Genomic DNA, 25,247 nt, shown 5'->3' with positions numbered 1-25,247 from the left:
ACGAGCAATTTCTAAGCCAAGAAAAAACCTGAGTTGGCCAAGATCTTTGATCTTGAAATGTTGATCAAGAGACTGTTTGAAAAACTTAATTTCCTCAAGGGATGTACCTGCCAAGACGATGTCATCAACATAAACAAGTAAAGCTGTAAAGGAAGAACCATGAGACTTTACATAGAGGGAATGGTCAGCTTGAGAGGGTTTGTATCCCATAGACACAAGGGCAGTGGAGAGTTTGAAGTACCATTGGCGACTGGCTTGTTTCAAGCCATAGAGTGACTTGTTCAGTTTGCATACCTTCGAAGAATTCGTAGCATAACCAGGGGGAAGGGTCATGTAAACATCCTCATGTAAGTCACCATGAAGAAAAGCGTTATTCACATCCAATTGTTCTACAAACCATCCTTTAACAGCAGCAAGAGCTAATAAAACACGCACAGTAGTCATCTTAGCTACTGGAGAGAAAGTGTCAAAATAATCCACCCCTTCCATTTGTGTATAGCCTTTGGCCACAAGGCGAGCTTTGTACCTCTCTATGGATCCATTAGCATGACATTTGATCTTATACACCCATTTGCAACCTATTGGAGTCTTTCCACAAGGAAGATCCACAACAGTCCATGTATTATTTACCTCTAGAGCTGCAATCTCAGCATTCATTGCCTCCTTCCAACAGTCAAACTTGGAAGCTTGGTTGTAATTTTTGGGCTCAATGTTAGAGGAAATAGAGCAGCAAAACAATTTATAAGCAGGAGAACAATGATTATAAGTCAAAACAGATGAAAGAGGATAAGCAATAGAAGTGGAATTTTGATTAGTACATCTAGATATATTATTGCAGTGGTAGTCCTGCAAATAGCTTGGAGGTCTTTTAATACGATTTGAGACTCTAAGAGGGATAGATGTACTAGCTTAAGTACTAGCAAGAGCTGGAATATAGGTTGAGTTGGGTTCAGCTAAAGGTGAGGTAGGGTGAGGACAACCTATAGAAGACTGAAGTGGGGCAGAAGTGTGAACTGGTGCAGAATTAACTGGTGCAGAATTAACGGGTGGAGAGGTGACAGGTGACTGGTCTGCTATAGTAGCTGGGACAGAGGTGAGAGGAACCAAATTTTGGTCCACAACGTTTAGGTCTGCAGGGTTTTGGGCTGCATCAGTAGGGTTGACGTTGGCATTATGTAAGGGACCATTGGATAAAGGAAAGATGTCATCAATGTCCAAAGATCCAACAGATATAGGAAAGTGTTGGGACTCTTGGGAAGAAGACTGATTGGATAGAGATTGAAATGGAAGGGTATCCTCATAGAAAATGACATTTCGTGAAAGGAAAATATCATGAGATTGGAGGTCATAGAGGGTATAACCCTTTGTTCCATCTTTGTAGCCAATAAAGGCACATTTTCTTGCTCTGGGATCGAATTTTGACCTGTGAGCTTGAATAGTTGTTGCATAAGCTAAACAACCAAAGACTTTGAGGTGAAGAAGGGTATGAAGGAGAATTGCCATCCAAGGCGCATCGGAATTTAAAATTTTCTCCATTTAGTGATCCTAACGAATGGGCATGATCAGTGATAGAATCGTTACCTCTTATGGCGATTCAAACCTTTGGTGCAGATCTCTTGTAACGATCAAAACCTTGGATACAAATCCACGAAGCGATCACGAACGTTGAAAAATGACAACGTCTCTACTCAGTCCACACGAACGGGTTCCTTCAATCTCAGTGCTAGCTAGTACGAATGAAGGCTTTGAGTGAGAGAGAGAGGGAAACGAAATTCCAAGTCTTCACTTGAGTCTTAGTCTGAGTGACAATGCTTCTACCCAAGGGTTCTATTTATAGAACCACTTGTGTGGGCTTCAAGCTAAAAAGCCCACTTAAGTGTATTTTGGCCCATATCTTATAATATGCCCAAAATCACTTAAGCGTGTGGTACCTTACCATATTTCGTATTCCACTTAAGTGCACCGTACCTTACGGTGTTCCTTAGTTACTCTATTTCTCATCAATCCGTCCTTTGTGTGTGACCCTGTAGGTTTTCGCGACGTTGGAAATTATATTAAATCACGCATTTAACATAATAAACAGTGAGCGGTATATAGCAACACATCACTGCTACCCAAGACACGAAAATGTCATGTGATCTGACAAAACCTCCTGTAATAATAATTATATGTATAATTACCCCTTTACCCTTATGTCTATATTGAACACAAGGTATAGACCGTGTCATCCCTGTCCAGTTCAATATTGGGCCCATAGACATTTATCCTGTTACGTAGGATGGGCAAATTCCATCTAGGTCACTCATGTCCCTCAGCATGCTTCGTGGAGTACCCATCAACTGTCTTTATGGTTATCCAGTTACGAACAATGTTGGATCAGCAATAAAGCACTCGACTCTACATCTAGGATCCATAGTGGTTTCAGGTCGAAGAGTGGTATACACCATTATCACCATGAGAATAACTTATGACACTTTGCATAACTTTCTATATAGTATTCTCATAGAGGGTCAATCCGGTATAAATATTACTCTTAATATTCATACCTATGTTTAAGACTTGATAACTCTTTATCCATGATCCATGAGATGTGATCATCACTCTACAAACATAATAGTCTTAATGCTTTAATGTTATCCCACTTCACAATAAAGCTCAACTACGGATACTTTAAGAATAGTGTCCTTATGTTTAATGTGATCTCATGATTAAGTGATACTTGATACATTAAACGGACTAGCTATTCTAGGGACTTTATTAAACAACCATAATAAAGAAAAAGCCTTAAATAATTCGATACAAGTACCAAAAGTATTGGCCTCTAGGGCTTACACCAACAATCTCCCACTAGCACTAGAGCCAATCAGGCATACCCCTAATGCCCATTGATCTAGTATGGCCATCATGCTTCTGCTGCGCAAGAGGCTTTGTCAGTGGGTCAGCAATATTGTCAAGTGTAGGTACTCTACATATTTTCACATCTCCTCTATCTATTATCTCTCAAATGAGGTGAAAACGCCTAAGTATGTGTTTGGATCGTTGGTGAGATCTAGGTTCCTTAGCTTGTGTGATAGCACCATTGTTATCATAATAGAGACCAATGGGATCCACAATGCCAGGAACTATGCCAAGTTCACTAAGGAACTTTTGATCCAAACAACTTCCTTTGCTGCACTTGAGGCAGCAATATACTCGGCCTCGGTTGTAGAATCAACAACTGTATCTTGCTTTGAACTTTTCTAGCTCACAACGCCACCATTTAAGCAAAACACATAACCATTGGAACCATTCATATTAAAGCATCTCAGCACTTTGTCTATGTACTCTGACTTAGGCCAAGCATTTTGTGATCTATCTCTATAGATTCTGATTCCTAATTTATAGGTTGCTTCACCTAGGTCCTTCATAGAAAAGCATTTCCCCAACCAAGACTTTACTTGTTGCAGGGTAGGGATATCGTTTCCAATGAGTAATATGTCATCTACATATAATACCAGGAACACGATCATGCTCCCACTAACCTTCTTGTAGACACAAGGCTCATCTTCGTTCTTGATGAATCCATATTGTTTTACTGTTTCATCAAAACGAAGATTCCATGAGTAGGTCACGAGCTCATCTTGATCCATGAGTAATACATCACCTTGATCTGTTATGAGATATCCATATCTCTCAGGTAGGTGACGTATCCTGTTTGACCTACGCTGGTCTTGTTCTACTTGAGCAGGTTGCTCTCTACACAACTATTTGTGTTTCCTGCTCTAATTCCTCCATAGGTGTATCGGTGCTTTGTGATTCTTGAATTTCTTCAAGCTCTACTTTCCTCCCACTGATTCCTTTGGAAATAAAATCCTTTTCTAGGAAAACTCCAGTTTGAGCGACAAACACTTTTCCCTCAGAAGGATTGTAGAAGTGATACCCTCTTGTTTCTTTAGGATACCCCACGAAGAAGCATTTGTCAGATTTGGGCTCAAGCTTATTTGAAATTTGTCATTTCATATAAACTTCGCAACCCCAAATCTTCATGTAAGACATATGTGGTTTCTTACCACTCCATATCTCATATGGTGTCTTCTCAACCTTTTTTGGATGGAACACGGTTAAGTGTGTAAGCTGCTGTCAATAGTGCATGTCCCCAAAAGGAGTTTGGAAGTTCGGCGTGACTCATCATGGATCGGACCATGTCTAACAGGGTTCGATTTCTTCTCTCAGATACACCATTCCATTGGGGTGTTCCAGGAGGAGTAAGTTGGGATAGGATCCCACACTCTTTCAGATGGTCATCAAACTCTAGGCTTAAATACTCACCACCTCGATCTAATCGAAGAGTTTTAATATTCTTACCTAGTTGGTTTTGTACTTCATTCTTGAATTCCTTGAACTTTTCAAAGGACTCTGATTTGTGTTTCATTAAATACACATAACCATATCTACTGAAATCATCAGTAAATGTGATGAAGTACTGAAAACCTCCTCTGGCTGGTATGTTCAGTGGTCCACATACATCAGTATGTATGAGGTCCAAAAGATCATTAGTTCTTTCACCTTTTCCTGTGAATGGAGACTTTGTCATCTTTTCAATTAAACAAGATATGCATGTCTCATATGATTCATAATCAAAAGAGTCCAAGAGTCCATCTTTATGGAGTTTGGAAATGCGTTTCTCATTTATGTGGCCTAATCGACAATGCCAAAGGTAAGTTGGATTTAACTCATTAGGTTTCATCCTTTTAGTATTAATGTTATAAATAGGCATTTCAAGATCAAGGACATATAGTCCATTGTTCATTTGTGCAGAAGCATAGAATATATCATTCAAATAAATTGAGCAACAATTGTTCTTTATTATAAATGAAAAACCAAACTTGTCCAAACAAGAAATGGAATTAATATTCCTCCTAATTGCAGGTACATAATAACAGTTCTCTAACTGAATTATTAAACCATAAGTTCCTACGGCTAAAGCAGCAACCTTTGCTCCATAGCCAACTCGTAGGTCGATTTCACCTTTTGTCAAATCTTTATTCCTTTTTAGTCCCTGCACATTTGTACAAATGTGAGAACCGCATCCAGTATCTAATACCCATGATGCAGAAGTAGATAAATTAATTTCAATAACAAAAATACCTGAAGTTGGAGTCTCTACTCCATTCTTCCTATCTTCTAGGTACTTTGGGCAGTTCCTCTTCCAGTGTCCTGTCTTACCGCAATGGAAGCAGGTGTCTTCTTTTGGTATGCCTCCACTAGGCTTTAAAGAAGCAACGGTGGGTTTGGGTTTGGCAACTTCCTTGCCTTTCCCTTTATCACCCTGCTTAGTGGGCCTTTTGTTCTGTCTCTTTCCATTTCCGATAATCAGAATGGACTTCCCTTTTGACTTCAGATTCTGCTCGGCAGTTCTTAACATGGCGAGCACTTCAGGAAGAGATTTGTCCATTTCATTCATATTGAAATTTAGGACAAATTGACTGAATCTATCTGGCAACGATTGCAAGATCAAGTCAGTCGCAAGTTCCTTTTCGAGGGGAAAACCCAATCTCTCAAGGTTTTCCACGTACCCAATCATCTTGAGGACATGGGGACCTACAGGGGCTCCCTCCACTAACTTGCCTTGAAAAAGGGCTTTTGAAACTTCAAACCTCTCATGCCTTGCTTGCTCTTGATAGAGCATCTTCAGGTGTTCGATCATATCGAACGCTGACATGTTCTCATGTTGCTTTTGCAATTCTGAATTCATGGTAGCTAGCATGAGACAAGCAGTTTCATTGGCATCATCGACATGCTTCTTATAAGCATCTCTTTCTGCCTTAGGTGCAGAACTAGGAGGTTCCTCTTCAGGAACAGGTGTCTCCAAGACATACAGCTTTTTATCATGTTTAAGGACAATCCTCAAGTTTCGGTGCCAATCTAGAAAATTTGTCCCAAACAATTTTTCCTTATCAAGGATTGATCGCAAGATGTTGTTAGAGGTGTTCGCTGTCATGGTAATCTACATAAGGATTAATGAAAATATAAGTATCATTGACATATTTAATTAGGCCTTTAATTAAATATGCTCCCATTATTTTACTCAAAACAAATGACCCTTATCATTTGATTCGGAAAATCCCGTTGGAAGATTTTCTAGTGGGTCGAGATCCATATTTCACTTCGTTCCAAGTCCGCGTAGGCGGATTACACAAAACTAGGTTATTTAGGTAGGAACTCCTTCCAATTGTATCTCATACAACTCTCGAAAATTTCAGTTGGGTGAATAACTCCTTATTCCAATCCATCATATGGATCATTCCCAACTCTTGCTTCTAAACATATATAATATTATTATAATTAAGTTTGATCCATCGTTTTAGCAGTTGGATATTACAATTATCCCATCGCACCTTACCAATATAGAAAATGCACCTCGCGTAGGCGAAACCTACATTGTCCGATACTAGTCTTGATGAGTGCTAAAACTTGGAAAGCAAACACATATAATATTATTATAATTTGTTTAGTTAAGTTTTACCCATTATTTTAACAGTTGGATATTACAATTATCCCATCGCACCTTACTAATATAGAACATGCACCTCGCGTAGGCGAAACCTACATTATCTGATACTAGTCTTGATGAGTGTTAAAACTTGGAAAGCATAAACTTAATATTTAATTTGAGGGAATTGCAATTTTTCTGATCTCACCGGCTTATTTATCATATAAATCGCCTCTCACATGCATCAACATACATTCACATGCATCAACATACATACATACATAATGAAACAGTTATGGCCCCTAGCGCAATTGGTCTCCCAAGCCAATGAGAGAACCTAAGCTAACCTAACAACGATCTAAGCTTCTCCAAGCAAGATCTTCAAGGTTGTCCTCCTTTGGCACTGACTTCTTTGCTTTCTTCATATCATTACATTACATAAAGAAACTCGTTTTACATACGAGGGAGTGAGATGAGAAAAGAAGTTACATTGAGAGATTAAAAGAGAGGCACGACACGCAGGTCGTATTTTAAAAACCAAAACAAAATAAAGGAAAACTAAGGCCATAACCGATCACCACAAGACAATAATAAACACATTATTATTATAAATTTTAATTCTTTTAATTAATTAAAACCAAATTAAATTTTGAAGGGGCAGCGCCCCTGGCCGAAATTTTTAATGAACATTTCATTTAAAATCGACGTCATTTTTTGCATCAACACTTGATACTTTAAAGCACTGAGTTAGCCGAACGGGTGAATTTTGCCTTGCGTTAACCGGTTAACCATATGCATTAACCGGTTAACACTGTTTGAAATCTGTTCAAAATTTGCTTTCTGTCTTGCGTTAACCGGTTAACCAAATGCGTTAACCGGTTAACCAAATGCGTTAACCGGTTAACACTGTTTGAAAATCTCTTGGAAAACTGTTTTCCGTCTTGCGTTAACCGGTTAACCAAATGCGTTAACCGGTTAACACTGTTTGAAAAACTTAAAATTTTTATTTCGTATTGCGTTAACCGGTTAACCATATGCGTTAACCGGTTAACACTGTTCTAAAAAGTGTTTAGAAAGCACAACTCTTGTGCAGTCAAAAAACCCCAATCGCATAACTCTCTGACAACACAACCCTTGTGCCGTCACTAACCCTGATGCACCAATTTCATATCGTCAAACACATCTCGATTGTTAATTCAGTATGATTGATCAACACGTCATTGCTTTACCATACTAATGTCGGATCAAGAAGCAAACGACCATTGATCGCTCAAAGGAAAACAATCATTGAGTGTTTGAATGAACGAAACGAGAACACTATATCATATATAATGTATTTTGCATCAGGATAACATATATCATATATATATATATAACTTGATCGATCTCAATTTAATCTTTGATTCATTCTGTCTTTAATCATATTAATACAGAATAAAACAGTTATCAGATTCATGGTTTAAGTGGCTCTGATACCACTGAAGGAGAATTGCCATCCAAGGCGCAACGAAATTTAAAAATTTCTCCATTTAGTGATCCTTACGAATGGGCATGATCAGTGATAGAATCGTTACCTCTTATGGCGATTCAAACCTTTGGTGCAGATCTCTTGTAACGATCAAAACCTTGGATACAAATCCACGAAGCGATCACGAACGTTGAACGATGACAACGTCTCTACTCAGTCCACACGAAAGGGTTCCTTCAATCTCAGTTCTAGCTGGTACGAATGAAGGCTTTGAGTGAGAGAGAGAAGGAAACGAAATTCCAAGTCTTCACTTGAGTCTTAGTCTGAGTGACAATGCTTCTACCCAAGGGTTCTATTTATAGAACCACTTGTATGGGCTTCAAGCTAAAAAGCCCACTTAAGTGTATTTTGGCCCATATCTTATAATATGCCCAAAATCACTTAAGTGTGTGGTACCTTACCATATTTCGTATTCCACTTAAGTGCACCGTACCTTACGGTGTTCCTTAGTTACTCTATTTCTCATCAATCCGTCCTTTGTGTGTGACCCTGTAGGTTTTCGCGACGTTGGCAATTATATTAAATCACGCATTTAACATAATAAACAGTGAGCGGTATCTAGCAACACATCACTGCTACCCAAGACACGAAAATGTCATGTGATCTGACAAAACCTCCTATGATAATAATTATGTGTATAATTACCCCTTTGCCCTTATGTCTATATTGAACACAAGGTATAGACCGTGTCATCCTTGTCCAGTTCAATATTGGGCCCATAGACATTTATCCTGTTACGTAGGATGGGAAAATTCCATCTAGGTCACTCATGTCCCTCAGCATGCTTCGTGGAGTACCCATCAATTGTCTTTATGGTTATCCAGTTACGGACAATGTTGGATCAGCAATAAAGCACTCGACTCTACATCTAGGATCCATAGTGGTTTCAGGTCGAAGAGTGGTATACACCATTATCACCATGAGAATAACTAATGACACTTTGCATAACTTTCTATATAATATTCTCATAGCGGGTCAATCCGGTATAAATATTACTCTTAATATTCATACCTATGTTTAAGACTTGATAACTCTTTATCCATGATCCATGAGATGTGATCATCACTCTACAAACATAATAGTCTTAATGCTTTAATGTTATCCCACTTCACAATAAAGCTAGACTACGGATACTTTAAGAATAGTGTCCTTATATTTAATGTGATCTCATGATTAAGTCATACTTGATACATTAAACGGACTAGCTATTCTAGGGACTTTATTAAACAACCATAATAAAGAAAAAGCCTTAAATAATTCGATACAAGTACCAAAAGTATTGGCCTCTAGGGCTTACACCAACAGGGTAGGGGGTGATTTGTGTAGCAACTCATAAGGGGTTTTAAATTTAAGCAAGGGACTAGGAATTTTGTTTATGATGTGTACAACATGTTGAATATAGAAGCTCCATAAGGAGAGGGGAATATGAGCATGGAAGTATAAGGATCTTGCAACATTTAAAATATGCTGATGTTTACGTTCAACTATGCCGTTTTGTTGTGGAGTTTCAATACAAGACCTTTGGTGAATTATACCTTTGGACCTAAGGAAATCAGTTAAGGTGACAAATTCAGTCCCATTGTCGGATTTGAGGCATTTCAAAGAAGTATTGAATTGATTTTCTAGATAAGCCACAAAATTAATGATGCAATTTTTGGTTTCACTTTTGTTTTTAAGGAGAATTATCCATGTGAACCTAGAGTAATCATCCACTAAGGTAAGGAAATACCTATGTCCAGAAATAGAAGTTGTGGCAAAGGGCCCCCACACATCAGCATGCAATATTTGAAAAGGAAATGCAGAATTGGTAATGCTATTTGAGAAAGGTAATTTCTTTTGCTTAGAAAAATGACAACTATCACAGGGTGTCATATTATTTTTACAAGGTATGTAAGGAAACTGCTTAGAGATGATTTGCATACCAGATTCAGAAATGTGACCTAATCTGGAATGCCATTTCTCAAAAGAATCAGAGGAAATAGAATTGCAAGAAGAAAAACTAGTGGCAGTATCTATTACATACAATCCTCTTTGGAGCTTAGTTGTACCAATCGTTTCCAAGGAATGGTTCTGCAAAATTTGACAAGAGTTAGTGGTGAAACTCAAATGACACTTATTTGTGCTTGCTAACTTTGTGACAGAGATTAGGTTCACTTGAAAACAAGGGATGTAGAGGACTTGGTGGATAGTGATAGATGGGGATATAACCACACTACCCGAAATAGAAGCCAAGACTTGTGAGCCATTTGGTAAAGACACAGAAACATGGATAATATTTTGATATGTAGTAAAAAAGGAAAGATCAAAAGTGATGTGATCAGTAGCACCAGTATCTAATATCCAAAGATTGGAAGGCTTACCAAGTTGGGAAGAAGCAGCAGGAGAATGCATAGCAAAAGGAGCAGTTGTTACAACATTAACTGTTGGTTGGGAACCAAGTTTTGACTGTTGAAGGGCTTCAAGGATGCCTTGATACATTTCCTGAGTAAATTGAAACGTGGACTGTGCAGATGAGCCTTGTGAAAGCAGACTCCAAAACAACAACATTTGAGGTATTGTTGGCTTGAGATGAGGGATTCTTTTGCTTGTGTGTCTTGTACCCAGGAGGATAACCAATCTTCTCAAAGCAGTTATCAACAACGTGGTTGTTCTTACCACAGTGAGTGCATGTGCAATTACCCCCTTTGAAAGAACCTTGTCCCTTTCCCTTATAGTAACTCCCTTTGTTATTGGAATTGTTGTGATTAGAGCTAACTTGCATAGCTACGACAGGTTCAAATGCAACTTCAGTAGCAGAATTTTGGTTAGAGCTAATCAGTTCTCGCTCTTGTTGCAAAACCAATGAAAAAGCTTGTTCAATATCAAGGAGAGGATTCATCATCATGATTTGGGATTTGGAGTGCAAGAAACGTTCATTCAAGCCTTTTAGGAATCGAATAACAAAGTCTTGTTCACGGTAGGCTCTAACAGATTCAATTGCGCCACAAGAAAAAGGAATTGAACACTTACAGTAAGGAAGAGGACGATAATTCTCCAATTCGTCCCAATAAACCTTCAATTGAGTGAAGTAATCTGAAACATCAAGAGTTCCTTGACGAAAGCGATACAGATCCTCTTGCAGATCGGAAATGCGGAAGATGTCACTCTGTGAGAAACGAACGCGCAAATTCTTCAAAACTCCTGCATCAGTGTCAATCCAAAGTACAGAACGAGCAATGGATTCGGAGAGAGAACGATGAAGCCATGCCAATACCATCGTATTACATCGGATCCATGGCGCGTACATCGGATCGGAGACGGGAGGCTTCGGAAGAGAGCCATCAACGAACTTATCTTTGTTCTTCGAATATCAGCGCGATATGCATCGAACGTGACCAGGTATGGTAATTCTTGGCGGTTAGCGGCGGCGAAACAAGAATCAACTCCGGATTCTCGTTCGGATGCAAGTAGTAAGGGTTTGCAGAGTTGGTGGAGAAATCAATGTGGTTCTGGAGTACCATAGATGCACCTTCAAGGAGAAAGAGGAAAGGGATGAATCGAGAAGATAAAAAAAGAAGCAAGATTCAACCGGAGAAAACGGTTACAACTGGTGGCTACCAGAACTCAGATGAGCTTTGATACCATGTTGACAAAAGGATCAAAATAGTAAAGGGAACTCATTTACTTTGATTGAATAAAGAAAGTAATAAGTGCGTTGTTACATTGGTGATTAGGAGCTTATATATACTGCTAGATAACAAAGCTAATTACAGTAAATAACTAATTACCAAAGAGTAAAAATAACTATGTTAGGCTAACTATAGTAATGTTAATAACTATTTAAAAAAATAGGAGAAAATACACTTATGATATAATATTTTAAAAAAATATTGTAAATCGGTCAACCAAACCAAATCAAATTGAACCAACCGATAAGTTTGATTTGGTTCCATTCTTAAAAATATTAAAAGTCAATCCAAACCAAACCGATGAAAATATCATTGATTCAGATAATTAAAAAAAAAACGGTCCAAACCGAACCGATTACACCCCCTTATATGTTGGTGTATATCGTACAAACTTAATATCATCATAATATCTAAGATTATCATAAATCTTCTCCCAGGCCTTATTTTTTTCTCAAGCTGATTAATTAAGTGAATATAAAGTCTTCTTTTATTCCTTCCATATTTTTATATGTTTTAACATTTTATTTTAATTTTAATACTAGGTGTTTTAAAATTTTAAAAAGTAATTTAACATTTTTCAACTATACTTTTGAATGTGATTAAAACAGTATTGAATGAGTGAGTGAAAAATTATTTTGACAGTAATTGCGACTACTTTTCTGTTTTAACTTAGTAGCTGAAAAACAATAAACAAAAGTAAAAGAGTGGCAACAAATAGAAGTAGACAGGAGAGGTGTCAAATGCAATGACTGCGTTTAAAACATGCAACCCAACCAAAATAACTTCCTAGCAACGTTCTTATGAGGAAAAATACCACATTTTTGTAACATACTCAGTAATATCACCCTTATAAAAGCCACCCCCACCATCATGATTTGCAACATAAATTGAATCAACACATAAGACTTGTGGAGATTCAAAAACATATAGAAAACAACACAAATTCAAATGGCATTGAAATCAACAATCTCATTCACATTCTTATCCATAGTCTTGCTAGCACTAGCAAATGGTTCTACTGCTGGCAAAATTGCAATCTACTGGGGCCAGAACGGAAACGAGGGCACGTTAGCCGAAGCTTGCGCCACAGGTAACTATGAATATGTGATCATAGCCTTCTTACCGACCTTTGGCGATGGCCAAACTCCCATGATCAATCTAGCTGGTCATTGCGATCCATACAGTAACGAATGCATCGGCTTAACCTCAGACATCAAATCATGTCAAGCCAAAGGCATCAAAGTATTGCTATCAATAGGAGGAGGTGCTGGAAGTTACTCAATTGCTTCAACACAAGATGCAAGTACTGTTGCAACTTATCTTTGGAATAACTTCTTAGGTGGGAAATCTTCGTCTCGCCCTCTAGGTCCCGCTGTTCTTGATGGAATTGACTTTGATATCGAAGGAGGATCAAACCAACATTGGGGTGATCTTGCCAGGTACCTTAAAGGGTATAACAAGAAGGTTTACATAACTGCAGCTCCTCAGTGCCCATTTCCTGATGCTTGGATTGGAAATGCACTTACAACAGGCCTTTTCGATTATGTTTGGGTACAATTTTACAATAATCCTCCTTGTCAATACAATCCTGGCGAAATTAGCAACTTTGAAGATGCATGGAAGCAATGGATATCAGGTATCCCTGCAAACAAGATATTCTTAGGGCTACCTGCTTCTCCAACCGCTGCGGGAAGTGGCTTTATTCCTGCAACTGATCTTACTTCTACGGTGCTTCCAGCGATTAAGGGTTCTGCTAAATATGGCGGTGTTATGTTGTGGTCTAGGTATGATGATGTTCAGAGTGGTTATAGCTCCTCCATCAAGAGCCATGTGTGAAATCTAAATTCATCTAGCTAGTAGTAATGTGTATATCTAATATGTGATGTTTATTTGTGTAATGGTTGGTGACTTGGTGTTTGTTTAAATATCTTTAAGTCTATATAATACGAAGATGCTTTGTTGAAGTTGAAACTGAATTTTCTCTACAGTTGATTTCCACATCAAGATATTAACATATATTATAGGCAATAAGATGCTATTCCAAAGAGCAAAAACTATATCTCAAATGATGAAAACTTTTGAACTCTGACACAAGTATAGGAATATGAAATAAAGTTGGAACACAATTTTGTGAAAAGTAGAGAGATGAAACTAGAAAACTGAGATGTGATTCTTCAAAGTATTGGTTATTGACAATGAGGAATACATAGTCGTCTGAAGTTTTTGGAGACCCGATACTCTATTTAACCACGGTGACCATTTTAAGTTTTTGGAGGTTCTGTGTAGACTAATCGCAATTTAACCATAATAAACAAAAACATATTTTATTTAACCAGAGTTTAACTGTGACAAACATTTTAATAGGTTTTATTTAGTCACAATTAAATTTTGAACTCTATACGGTAGCTTGTCCTACACGTTCTCAAATATGAATCTAGGTGAGTACATGACACTCACCATCTTGTAGATGAAGAAACATGTAGAATGAAAATATTCTAAGGTGTATGGTTTTTTGTCTAAAGCTTTATGTCGTCTATTTTGCCAAGAAGCAATTGTATACACCTCTTTTTCGTACACCGGTTCGACATCTGATTAACTATGTGCAAACAAATTGTTTATTAAGTTGATAGTTGATCAGCTGTATGTTTCAATTTTGAGTTGAAATTATAGTTAATTTAACTATATGAATTAACCATATTTTTACATATGATTAACCTAGAGAAAGCATCTACACAAGTCAGAAAATAGGTGTAGTCACCTGAAGATTTGATAGGTGCAGGGCCCCATAAATCACAGACCACTAATTCCAAGGGATGAGTGTAGACTATGGTAGAGAGGGAAGTAGGAAGTCTGTGAGATTTGCCTAAGCAACAAGCAGAACAAAACTCAGCTGCAGACTTAGAAGGAAGAGAAATGCAGCAGGTTTTGAGCACTTCAGCAAGGACTTGATGATGGGGATGACCCAACCTGGTATGCCACAGAGCATACTTGCTGAGAGGGTGAACAGAATTGGCAATAGAATAAACCATAGGCAAATTAACAGCAGAAACATCACTTTTATTCACAGAAAGTGAAGTATTACAATCAGTAACAATATGACTATTGTCATTAGAGTGAGAAACAGTGTTACATGAAACCCTATGATTACAATTGTTCAAGTCTAAAGTTGTGCTAGAGTTGAGACTAGACAAAGACTTGGACACTTGAGAAGAGGGAAGCTGAAACTTGTAAAGACCATCATCTCCAACAATACCATGAAGAAGCACCTCAGAAGAACCCTGAGATTTGACAAGACAAAAATAGGGGTGAAATTCAAAGAAAACCTGGTTATCTTGTGCAAATTTACTCACATTAATGAGGTTTTTGGTGATGTGAGGAACAAGAAGTAAGTTGTGAAGTGTGAGTGGTTTGTGAGACAGACGAGAAGAGGGAAATTTCATGGAACCTATGGAGTTGATGGACAAACCTTGGCCATTTCCCAAGAAGACTTGTTCAGAACCAGTCACAGATTAAGCATCAGGCACGTTAGAAGAATCAGGTGTAACATGATGTGACGCACCTGAGTCTGGATACCACCATTGGTTGCTAAAGTTGGAATCAGAACTAGCCACAAAGGCTTGAGGTAGAGAAGGTCGTGGTGCAGCTGATCTAGGCGAAGGATAACCAAACGCAGGAGCATAAACAGGACGAGCATTCGCCAGAAATGGATTGAAGGGAGCACGTTGCGGTGGAAACGGCATTGAAGAAGACTGGGAGTACCTGTAGTAACAGACAGATGCATCGTGTCCACCTTTGTGACAGATTTGACATTGAGTCTTGCCAAAACGATCACCGTTACGACCAAAACGACCGCCACCACGCCCTGAACGGCCTCCTCTTGAGTTGTAACCATTGTTTTCAGCGTGAGCAGTGACGTGACTAGTACTAGTGGGAAACGAGTCAGAAGTATGAGAAACAGAATCAGCCGGAGAAGATGATTCAGACGACGGAACCTGCGTTAAATTAACAGATGCAGGTTCAGTAAGAATCGTTTTCCTGTGTTTCTCTAATCGCGACTCATGAGCAAGAAGACTTGACTCAAGATCCTCTAACGTACTGAGATCTTCCTTGCTATTGACAGCAGCAACAATAGAATCATACTCCTCAGGAAGCGCATCCAGCACAATCTCAATTAGGTTACGAAGCGGAACAGGATCGCCAACTGAAATCAACGATTTATTGATTTCGCGAACACGCGCCATGAACGCATCAATCGTGAGATTGCATTTGGACAGACGACGTAGTTCGGAGCGTAATTGACGAGCCTTCGTCGTGAGTTACGCGGCGAAGTAACGGTGAACTTCCGTCCAGACTTGCCACGCGTGAGTACAGTCAACGAGTTTGGGAAGAAGTGAGTCAGAAATCGTGGAGAGAAGCCACGTGCAGACGAGAGCATCCTGCTGCTCCCAATCGAGATACGCATCCATGACTTCACCGAGATTCGGATCAGAAGTCACCGGAGATCGCCGCGGAATCATCGGAACAGTGACAAAGCGTTGAAGCTTATGGCCACGCACAACTCCATCGATTTGCTGCTTCCATTGCTTGAATTTTTTATCATCAAGCTTAATGGAGAGCTTGACGTGAGCGGAAGGAAAAGCGTCGTCGCTGCGAAACGGTGACGCCATGGACGAAGATCACTGGATCGGGAAACTAGAAGCTCTAGATACCATGATATAGTACCATAAGAGTGAGAAAGAAGAAGAAAGATGTAATTCTCATGTATTAATTATTAATAGAAAGGGTACAGAGGCACTTATATATAGAAACCTCAAGACTAACAAACTGTACAACTGGCATACAGTTGTAAGAGCACTACACAATAACAAACTAATTGTAAACTAATCTACTCTTTATTATGTATGCTTGGTATCAAGGACTTAGATATAAAGAAGGATTTAATTTTCGCGAATTGATACTTGTGCACTTATTAGTGGGTCCGACCATGTAGAGAGGCAAGAGCTCTTTGTAAAGGGTGGGAACCCGGAACACCTCATGTGTTTTTTTTAACAAGTGTGACTTGTATCTTGCAGCTAACATGAGTCAGTTGCAGAAACTTCTCGTGCTTGTCAAAGACCATGGTATGACGACCGACTCATCAGGTCAAGTGGTGGATATTTATGTTATTGGAGCTAGTCTTCATCCGGTGGTTCACACGCAGGTTATAATTACTTCCCCGGTAACAACCGTGATTACTATCTCGAGCACCACTTCCGAGGTGGACCAACTGACTATTGCGGTGGCGGACCTCCCTGTTCGTAAGCTTTCGCCAACCCCTTCTCCTGGTTCTTCTAAACGAGCTTGTTTATCAAAGATTGTGAGTCAGAGTCTCTTACTACTTTCTGGCTCCTTGTCATTCTTCCCTCTCGGCTACTTAACACCCAAGAGAAATGTTCTGCTGATGTGGCCACTAAGGACCTATCTTTTATTAGGAACTTGTATGCGACCGATAGACGAGGTCTTTTTGCGGACGCTTCTCGCTGTAACACCCCGATAATAATATGTATTTATTTAAATTAAATTAATAATATGTTTATTAATTTAATTAGAATATTTGAATTATTATTATTATTATTTTGGAATAATAATTATTGGGATAATTATTAGTGGAATAATATTATTGGAGTATATAAGTTGGAATAATAAAAAGTCCCAATTTTTGGAAAAAGGTTTTCACGTGAAAGGGGAAAAGAGGCAGAAAGGGCAAAAAGAGAACCAGAGAACGAAGGTTGAAGGAAGGAGAAGCTTGGAGCTCAGAGGCTGCCGGATTAACTCAGGTAAGGGGGGTTTATCATCAATTAACGGGTATTATGGGATGATATGTACTGGGTAGTAATAGACCATTGTTTTGCCTCTGATTGGATGATATATGTTGAATTGTGAACCTTGGAGATGAACGAAAATTTGGATTATAATTGACGAAATTCGTAGGAATTAGAGGTAGAAAGGTTAGAAAATTGTGAAATCGAAAGTGTATGATTCGTGTTAGATGATATGAATGAATTGTGTGTGAAAATTGGACTGTAGAAGGTTGAATTGGATAGGTCTCGTAGCAGAGAAAGCCATTGCAGATCTGAGAGCTCTGGTCTCTGGTCATACGCGTATGGCACTAGGCAATACGCGTATGAGATGTTGGTACGCGTATGGGGGGAAGCCTTACGCGTATGGGAGAGAAAGATGACATTTTGAACGTGAATTGGTCTCTGTTGGTACGCGTAATGGGAAGTTGTTACGCGTAGCATACGCGTATGAGACAGGTGATACGCGTATGAGTTGGGCGAGGAAATGCGCAATACGCGTATGAGAGTGGGCAATACGCGTATGGAGTTGGCCAGGTTTGGGCAATACGCGTATGGCATGGGCAGTACGCGTATGGGCAGAGTTGGGATTTTTCCTGAACTGTTGTTGTGCAGTTTTTGGTTGTTTAGGCTGAGTGATGTACTTAGCTGAGATATGATGTCGTAGGGATCGTTTCCCGTTGTTTTGAGTGGTATAGGTATTAGTAGAGCGGGCTAGTACTGTGTTTGGTTATGTGGCATGATATGATATGCTTTTGTGAGTAATTATGTTGATAATGTGTGATGGTATACATGATGATGTGAATGTATACGTTTGTGAATAGACTGTATTATGGCTTAGAGTGTGAGCATGTGTCTATTCTTGATTATTGTTGATGTTTGCATTGCTAGGTGATTAGCATGCATGTTGTGGCCCATTTGGGGTGGTAGCTAATTCCCATGGTGAGGAATTAGTGAGTATATCATTTGATTGTTGTTGTTGATGTTTGCATGCTAGGTGATTAGCGTGCATTTCATGGCCCATTTGGGGTGGTAGCTAATTCCCATGGTGAGGAATTAGTGAGTGAGTCACTATGTCTCAAATGAGTGGGACTAGTGAGCTTGGTAGCCGTGCCTGGATTTGGACGGTGAGGTTGAACTATATGTTCACAAATAGTCGGTACCGCATGCATAGAGTCTCATTGCATAATAAATGTATGGCATATAATATGAATGGATGTATTCCAGTATTATATGTGTGTTGTGTGTTGTGTTGTGGATGTTGAGTATGGTTGAAATTATATATATGCTATATGTTATTGTTGAATATGATGTTTGAACGGATACTGCCATTGCTGAGTGTGTGGTCTGGTTAGGGTGAATTAATGTGTTAATTACTTAGCATTACCTGTTGTTCTATAATGCTTGTTATATTGATTGAGGAACTCACCCTTACGCCTATTTTTCAGGTAACGAGAAATGAGTTGAGTAGAAGCTAATGCTTGGAGTCTAGAGTAGTTTCTTATGGGTCATGCTCTGATAGATGTAACATCGGGAGGGAATGTTTTAATTAATTTGATATTGGTTGTTGGATGATTTACATGTATAGTGTTACATGTTTTACATTGATGTTGAATTTCATTCCGCTGCGAATTATGCCAAGAACCTTATTTTGATTGGATAAATGAGCATGACAGGATATTTTAATGATTTTTTGTGAAATGATTGTGTGACACCCTTCGGGGCATATTTACTCTGATGAATATATTGTTATTTTAATTATAATAATTTGGGGTATTTAGAAGGGTGTTACATTAGTGGTATCAGAGCATAGTCGGTCGAGTCGAGTCGTAATTTTTCTGTTTTCCCTGTACGGGATAGGTGTTGTGTAACCCTATCAGTACTTATTGTTTTAGCTTGTTGGGTTTTCAGAATAGAGATGGCTGGAAGAGGTAGAGATGATGCTGCAATTGCTGAGGCTCTGGGTATGCTAGCTGGAGTACTTGGAGGAAATCCGAATGTTATGGGAATGGGAGCTGCTCGTCAGTTGAGTGAGTTCCAGAAGAACAATCCTCCAATGTTCAAAGGAGCATACGATCCAGATGGTGCTCAGAAGTGGTTGAAGGAGATAGAGAGGATCTTCAGAGTAACTGAGTGTGCTGATAACCAGAAGGTCAGGTTCGGTACACATATGCTGTCAGAAGAAGCTGATGATTGGTGGGTTGCTACCCGCATTGAGTTGGAAGCTGCTGGAGATGCTGAGATTACTTGGGCTGTATTCAGAGAGAGATTTCTGAGGAAGTATTTTCCCGAAGATGTCAGAGGAAAGAAAGAGATAGAGTTCTTGGAATTGAAGCAGGGTAACCGGTCTGTTACGGAGTATGCTGCTAAGTTCACAGAGTTGTCTAAGTATTATACTCCCTATGCTGAGGCTGCTGGGGAATTTTCCAAGTGTGTGAAGTTTGAGAACGGGTTGCGTCCCGAGATCAAGCAGGCGATTGGATATCAGAGGATTAGAGTGTTTTCTGATTTGGTTGACTGTTGCAGGATTTTCGAACAGGATTCCAAGGCAAGAGCTGAGAGCTATCAGCAGAGAGTTGATAGGAGAGGCAAGAATCAGATGGATCGTGGAAAACCGTATGCAGCTGGCAAAGGTTTTCAGAGGCAGAGTGGGACGAAGAGGACTAGTGGGGGAGATTCTAGTGCTCCTGTTAAGTGTTACAGATGTGGTCAGGCTGGACATCGTATCCATGAGTGTACCAGTAATGAGAAGAAGTGTTTCAAATGTGGAAAAGGTGGTCATTTAGCTGCAGATTGCCGGTTGAAGACTGTGACTTGTTTCAACTGTGGAGAGTTGGGTCATATCAGTCCACAGTGTCCTAAGCCGAAGAAAGAGAATCAGTCAGGAGGCAAGGTTTTTGCTTTATCAGGTTCTGAGACTTCTGCGGATGATCGTTTGATCCGAGGTACGTGTTATATTAATGGCTTTCCTCTTGTAGCTATTATCGACACAGGTGCTACTCATTCTTTTATATCGTTGGATTGTGCTGTGAAGCTTAAGTTAGAAATATCTGAGATGCATGGGAGTATGGTGATTGATACTCCTGCGAAGGGTTCAGTGACTACTACTTCGGTTTGTTTGGGTTGTCCTTTGAGTATTTTTGGTAGAGACTTTGGGATAGACCTTGTGTGTCTTCCATTAGTGCAGATTGACGTCATCTTGGGTATGAACTGGTTGGTGTTTAACCGAGTTTATATCAACTGTTTTGATAAGACGGTGATATTTCCTGAGATTGAGGAAGGGCAGAGTTTGTTTCTATCAGCAAGGCAAGTGAATGAGGAAGTAGCAGATGGGGCAGAGTTGTTTATGCTGTTAGCGACTTTGAAGGCTAAAGATAAACTGGTGATTGGCGATCTCGCTGTGGTGTGTGATTTTCCTGATGTGTTTCCGGAAGAAGTGAACGAATTGCCGCCAGAGCGTGAAGTTGAGTTCTCGATTGATTTGGTACCTGGTACTAGACCGATATCGATGGCCCCGTATCGTATGTCTGCTGTTGAGTTAGCTGAATTGAAGAGTCAGTTGGAAGATCTGTTGGATAAGAAATTCATTCGTCCGAGTGTGTCACCGTGGGGTGCACCAGTGTTATTGGTTAAGAAGAAAGAAGGTACTATGAGGTTGTGTGTGGACTACAGACAACTGAATAAAGTGACGATCAAGAATCGGTATCCTTTGCCGAGGATTGATGATTTGATGGATCAATTGGTTGGTGCTAGTGTGTTCAGCAAAATAGATTTGAGATCTGGGTATCATAAGATACGTGTGAAAACTGAGGATATTCAGAAGACTGCTTTCAGAACAAGGTATGGACATTATGAGTATTCTGTAATGCCTTTTGGCGTGACTAATGCGCCTGGAGTATTTATGGAGTATATGAATAGGATTTTCCATCCGTATCTAGATCAGTTTGTTGTGGTGTTTATCGATGACATTTTGGTGTATTCGAAATCTGAAGAAGAGCATGCTGAGCATTTGAGAGTGGTTTTAGAAGTTCTAAGAGAAAAGAGGTTATTTGCTAAACTGTCCAAATGTGAATTTTGGTTAGAAGAGGTTAGTTTTCTTGGTCATGTGATTTCAAGAGGTGGTGTTGCTGTTGATCCTTCTAAGATAGAAGCGGTATCTAAGTGGGAAGCTCCTAAGTCTGTTGTTGAGATTCGAAGTTTTCTTGGATTGGCTGGTTACTATAGGAAGTTCATTGAGGGATTCTCCAAGTTGGCGTTACCGTTGACAATGTTGACTAGAAAGGGGCAAGCGTTTGTTTGGGATTCAAAATGTGAAGAAGGTTTCCAAGAGTTAAAGAGAAGGTTAACTACTGCTCCTATTCTGATATTACCGAGTTCGTCGGAATTATTTGAGGTTTATTGTGATGCTTCATTGTTGGGTTTAGGTGGTGTGTTGATGCAGAATAAGCAGGTTATAGCTTATGCTTCGAGACAGCTAAGGGTTCATGAGAGGAACTATCCGACACACGATTTAGAGTTGGCAGCTGTGGTATTTGTTCTGAAGTTGTGGAGGCATTATTTGTATGGATCAAGATTTGAGGTTTTCAGTGACCATAAGAGTTTAAAGTATTTGTTTGATCAGAAAGAGCTGAATATGAGACAGAGGAGATGGCTAGAGTTTCTGAAGGATTATGATTTTGGTTTGAATTATCATCCGGGTAAAGCAAATGTAGTAGCTGATGCATTGAGTCGGAAATCATTGCATATGTCTATGTTAATGGTTAAGGAGTTGGATTTAATTGAGCAGTTCAGAGACTTGAGTTTGGTGTGTGAGAGTACCCACAATAGTGTTAAATTGGGAATGTTGAAGTTAACAAGTAGTATTCTGGATGAGATTAGAGAGGGTCAGAAATCTGATATGCGTTTGGTTGATAAGTTGACTTTAGTGAATCAAGGTCAAGGTGGTGAATTCCGAGTTGATGAGAATGGTGTTTTGAGATTTGGTAATCGGGTGTGTATTCCAGATGTTACAGGACTTAAGAAGAGTATTCTTGAAGAAGGACATCGTAGTGGTTTGAGTATTCATCCTGGAGCTACGAAAATGTATCATGATTTGAAAAGATTATTTTGGTGGCCAGGAATGAAGAGAGAAATTGCGAGTTTTGTTTATTCCTGTTTGACTTGTCAGAAGTCAAAGATAGAGCATCAGAAGCCGTCTGGGCTAATGCAACCGTTGGCTATTCCAGAGTGGAAGTGGGATAGTATCAGTATGGATTTTGTTTCTGGTTTGCCGAGGACAAGTAAGAATTTTGAGGCTATTTGGGTGATTGTTGACAGGTTGACGAAGTCGGCTCATTTCATTCCGATCAGAATGGATTATCCGTTAGAGAGGCTAGCCGAGTTGTATATTGAGAAGATTGTAAGTTTGCATGGTATTCCGTCGAGTATTGTTTCGGACAGAGATCCTAGATTTACATCGAAGTTCTGGGAAGGTTTGCAGAGGGCTTTGGGAACTAAGCTGAGATTGAGTTCTGCATATCATCCGCAGACTGATGGTCAGACTGAGAGGACGATTCAGTCATTAGAAGATCTTTTGAGAGCTTGTGTTTTGGAAAAAGGAGGTGCTTGGGATTGTTATTTGCCTTTGATTGAGTTTACCTACAACAATAGTTTTCATTCGAGTATTGGTATGGCACCGTTTGAAGCTTTGTATGGTAGGAGATGTCGGACGCCTTTATGTTGGTATGAGTCCGGTGAGGGTGCTGTGGTTGGACCGGAAATTGTTCAACAGACTACGGAAAAGATTAAGATGATTCAGGAGAAGATGAGAATTGCTCAGAGTCGTCAGAAGAGTTATCATGATAAGAGGAGGAAGTCACTTGAGTTCCAAGAGGGAGACCATGTGTTTCTTCGTGTTACTCCGATAACCGGTGTTGGTCGAGCTTTGAAGTCGAAGAAGTTGACACCTCGATTTATTGGTCCTTATCAGATTTTGGAGAAGATAGGAGAGGTAGCTTATCGCATCGCTTTACCGCCGTCGCTTGCGAATTTGCATGATGTTTTTCATGTGTCTCAGTTGAGGAGGTACATTCATGATCCGTCACATGTAGTCCAAGTAGATGATGTACAGGTGAGAGATAACCTGACTGTTGAAACATCACCTATGAGGATTGAGGATCGAGAGTTGAAGCAGTTGCGGGGTAAAGAGATTGCCTTGGTGAAGGTAGCTTGGGGAGGACCAGCAGGTGGCAATGTGACTTGGGAACTCGAGAGTCAGATGAAGGAGTCTTATCCGGAGTTGTTCGCTTGAGGTATGTTTTCGAGGACGAAAACTCTTTTAGTGGGGGAGAGTTGTAACACCCCGATAATAATATGTATTTATTTAAATTAAATTAATAATATGTTTATTAATTTAATTAGAATATTTGAATTATTATTATTATTATTTTGGAATAATAATTATTGGGATAATTATTAGTGGAATAATATTATTGGAGTATATAAGTTGGAATAATAAAAAGTCCCAATTTTTGGAAAAAGGTTTTCACGTGAAAGGGGAAAAGAGGCAGAAAGGGCAAAAAGAGAACCAGAGAACGAAGGTTGAAGGAAGGAGAAGCTTGGAGCTCAGAGGCTGCCGGATTAACTCAGGTAAGGGGGGTTTATCATCAATTAACGGGTATTATGGGATGATATGTACTGGGTAGTAATAGACCATTGTTTTGCCACTGATTGGATGATATATGTTGAATTGTGAACCTTGGAGATGAACGAAAATTTGGATTATAATTGACGAAATTCGTAGGAATTAGAGGTAGAAAGGTTAGAAAATTGTGAAATCGAAAGTGTATGATTCGTGTTAGATGATATGAATGAATTGTGTGTGAAAATTGGACTGTAGAAGGTTGAATTGGATAGGTCTCGTAGCAGAGAAAGCCATTGCAGATCTGAGAGCTCTGGTCTCTGGTCATACGCGTATGGCACTAGGCAATACGCGTATGAGATGTTGGTACGCGTATGGGGGGAAGCCTTACGCGTATGGGAGAGAAAGATGACATTTTGAACGTGAATTGGTCTCTGTTGGTACGCGTAATGGGAAGTTGTTACGCGTAGCATACGCGTATGAGACAGGTGATACGCGTATGAGTTGGGCGAGGAAATGCGCAATACGCGTATGAGAGTGGGCAATACGCGTATGGAGTTGGCCAGGTTTGGGCAATACGCGTATGGCATGGGCAGTACGCGTATGGGCAGAGTTGGGATTTTTCCTGAACTGTTGTTGTGCAGTTTTTGGTTGTTTAGGCTGAGTGATGTACTTAGCTGAGATATGATGTCGTAGGGATCGTTTCCCGTTGTTTTGAGTGGTATAGGTATTAGTAGAGCGGGCTAGTACTGTGTTTGGTTATGTGGCATGATATGATATGCTTTTGTGAGTAATTATGTTGATAATGTGTGATGGTATACATGATGATGTGAATGTATACGTTTGTGAATAGACTGTATTATGGCTTAGAGTGTGAGCATGTGTCTATTCTTGATTATTGTTGATGTTTGCATTGCTAGGTGATTAGCATGCATGTTGTGGCCCATTTGGGGTGGTAGCTAATTCCCATGGTGAGGAATTAGTGAGTATATCATTTGATTGTTGTTGTTGATGTTTGCATGCTAGGTGATTAGCGTGCATTTCATGGCCCATTTGGGGTGGTAGCTAATTCCCATGGTGAGGAATTAGTGAGTGAGTCACTATGTCTCAAATGAGTGGGACT

At 39.5% G+C, this 25,247-nt stretch overlaps 1 protein-coding gene across 1 annotated transcript; it reads left to right on the top strand.

Annotated features, from left to right (window-relative positions):
• Positions 1-12,571: 12,571 nt before the first annotated feature.
• On the top strand, positions 12,572-13,504 carry LOC127075253 (acidic endochitinase-like). The gene has a single exon (XM_051016738.1). The coding sequence runs from the start codon at positions 12,617-12,619 to the stop codon at positions 13,502-13,504; it is 888 nt and encodes a 295-aa protein (XP_050872695.1). The 5' UTR covers positions 12,572-12,616.
• The last annotated feature ends 11,743 nt before the right edge of the window (positions 13,505-25,247 follow it).

The sequence above is a fragment of the Lathyrus oleraceus genome, chromosome 4 (assembly GCF_024323335.1).
Source record: "Lathyrus oleraceus cultivar Zhongwan6 chromosome 4, CAAS_Psat_ZW6_1.0, whole genome shotgun sequence".
Classification (NCBI taxonomy): domain Eukaryota; kingdom Viridiplantae; phylum Streptophyta; class Magnoliopsida; order Fabales; family Fabaceae; genus Lathyrus; species Lathyrus oleraceus.
This window is presented reverse-complemented; position numbering and strand designations above follow the sequence as displayed.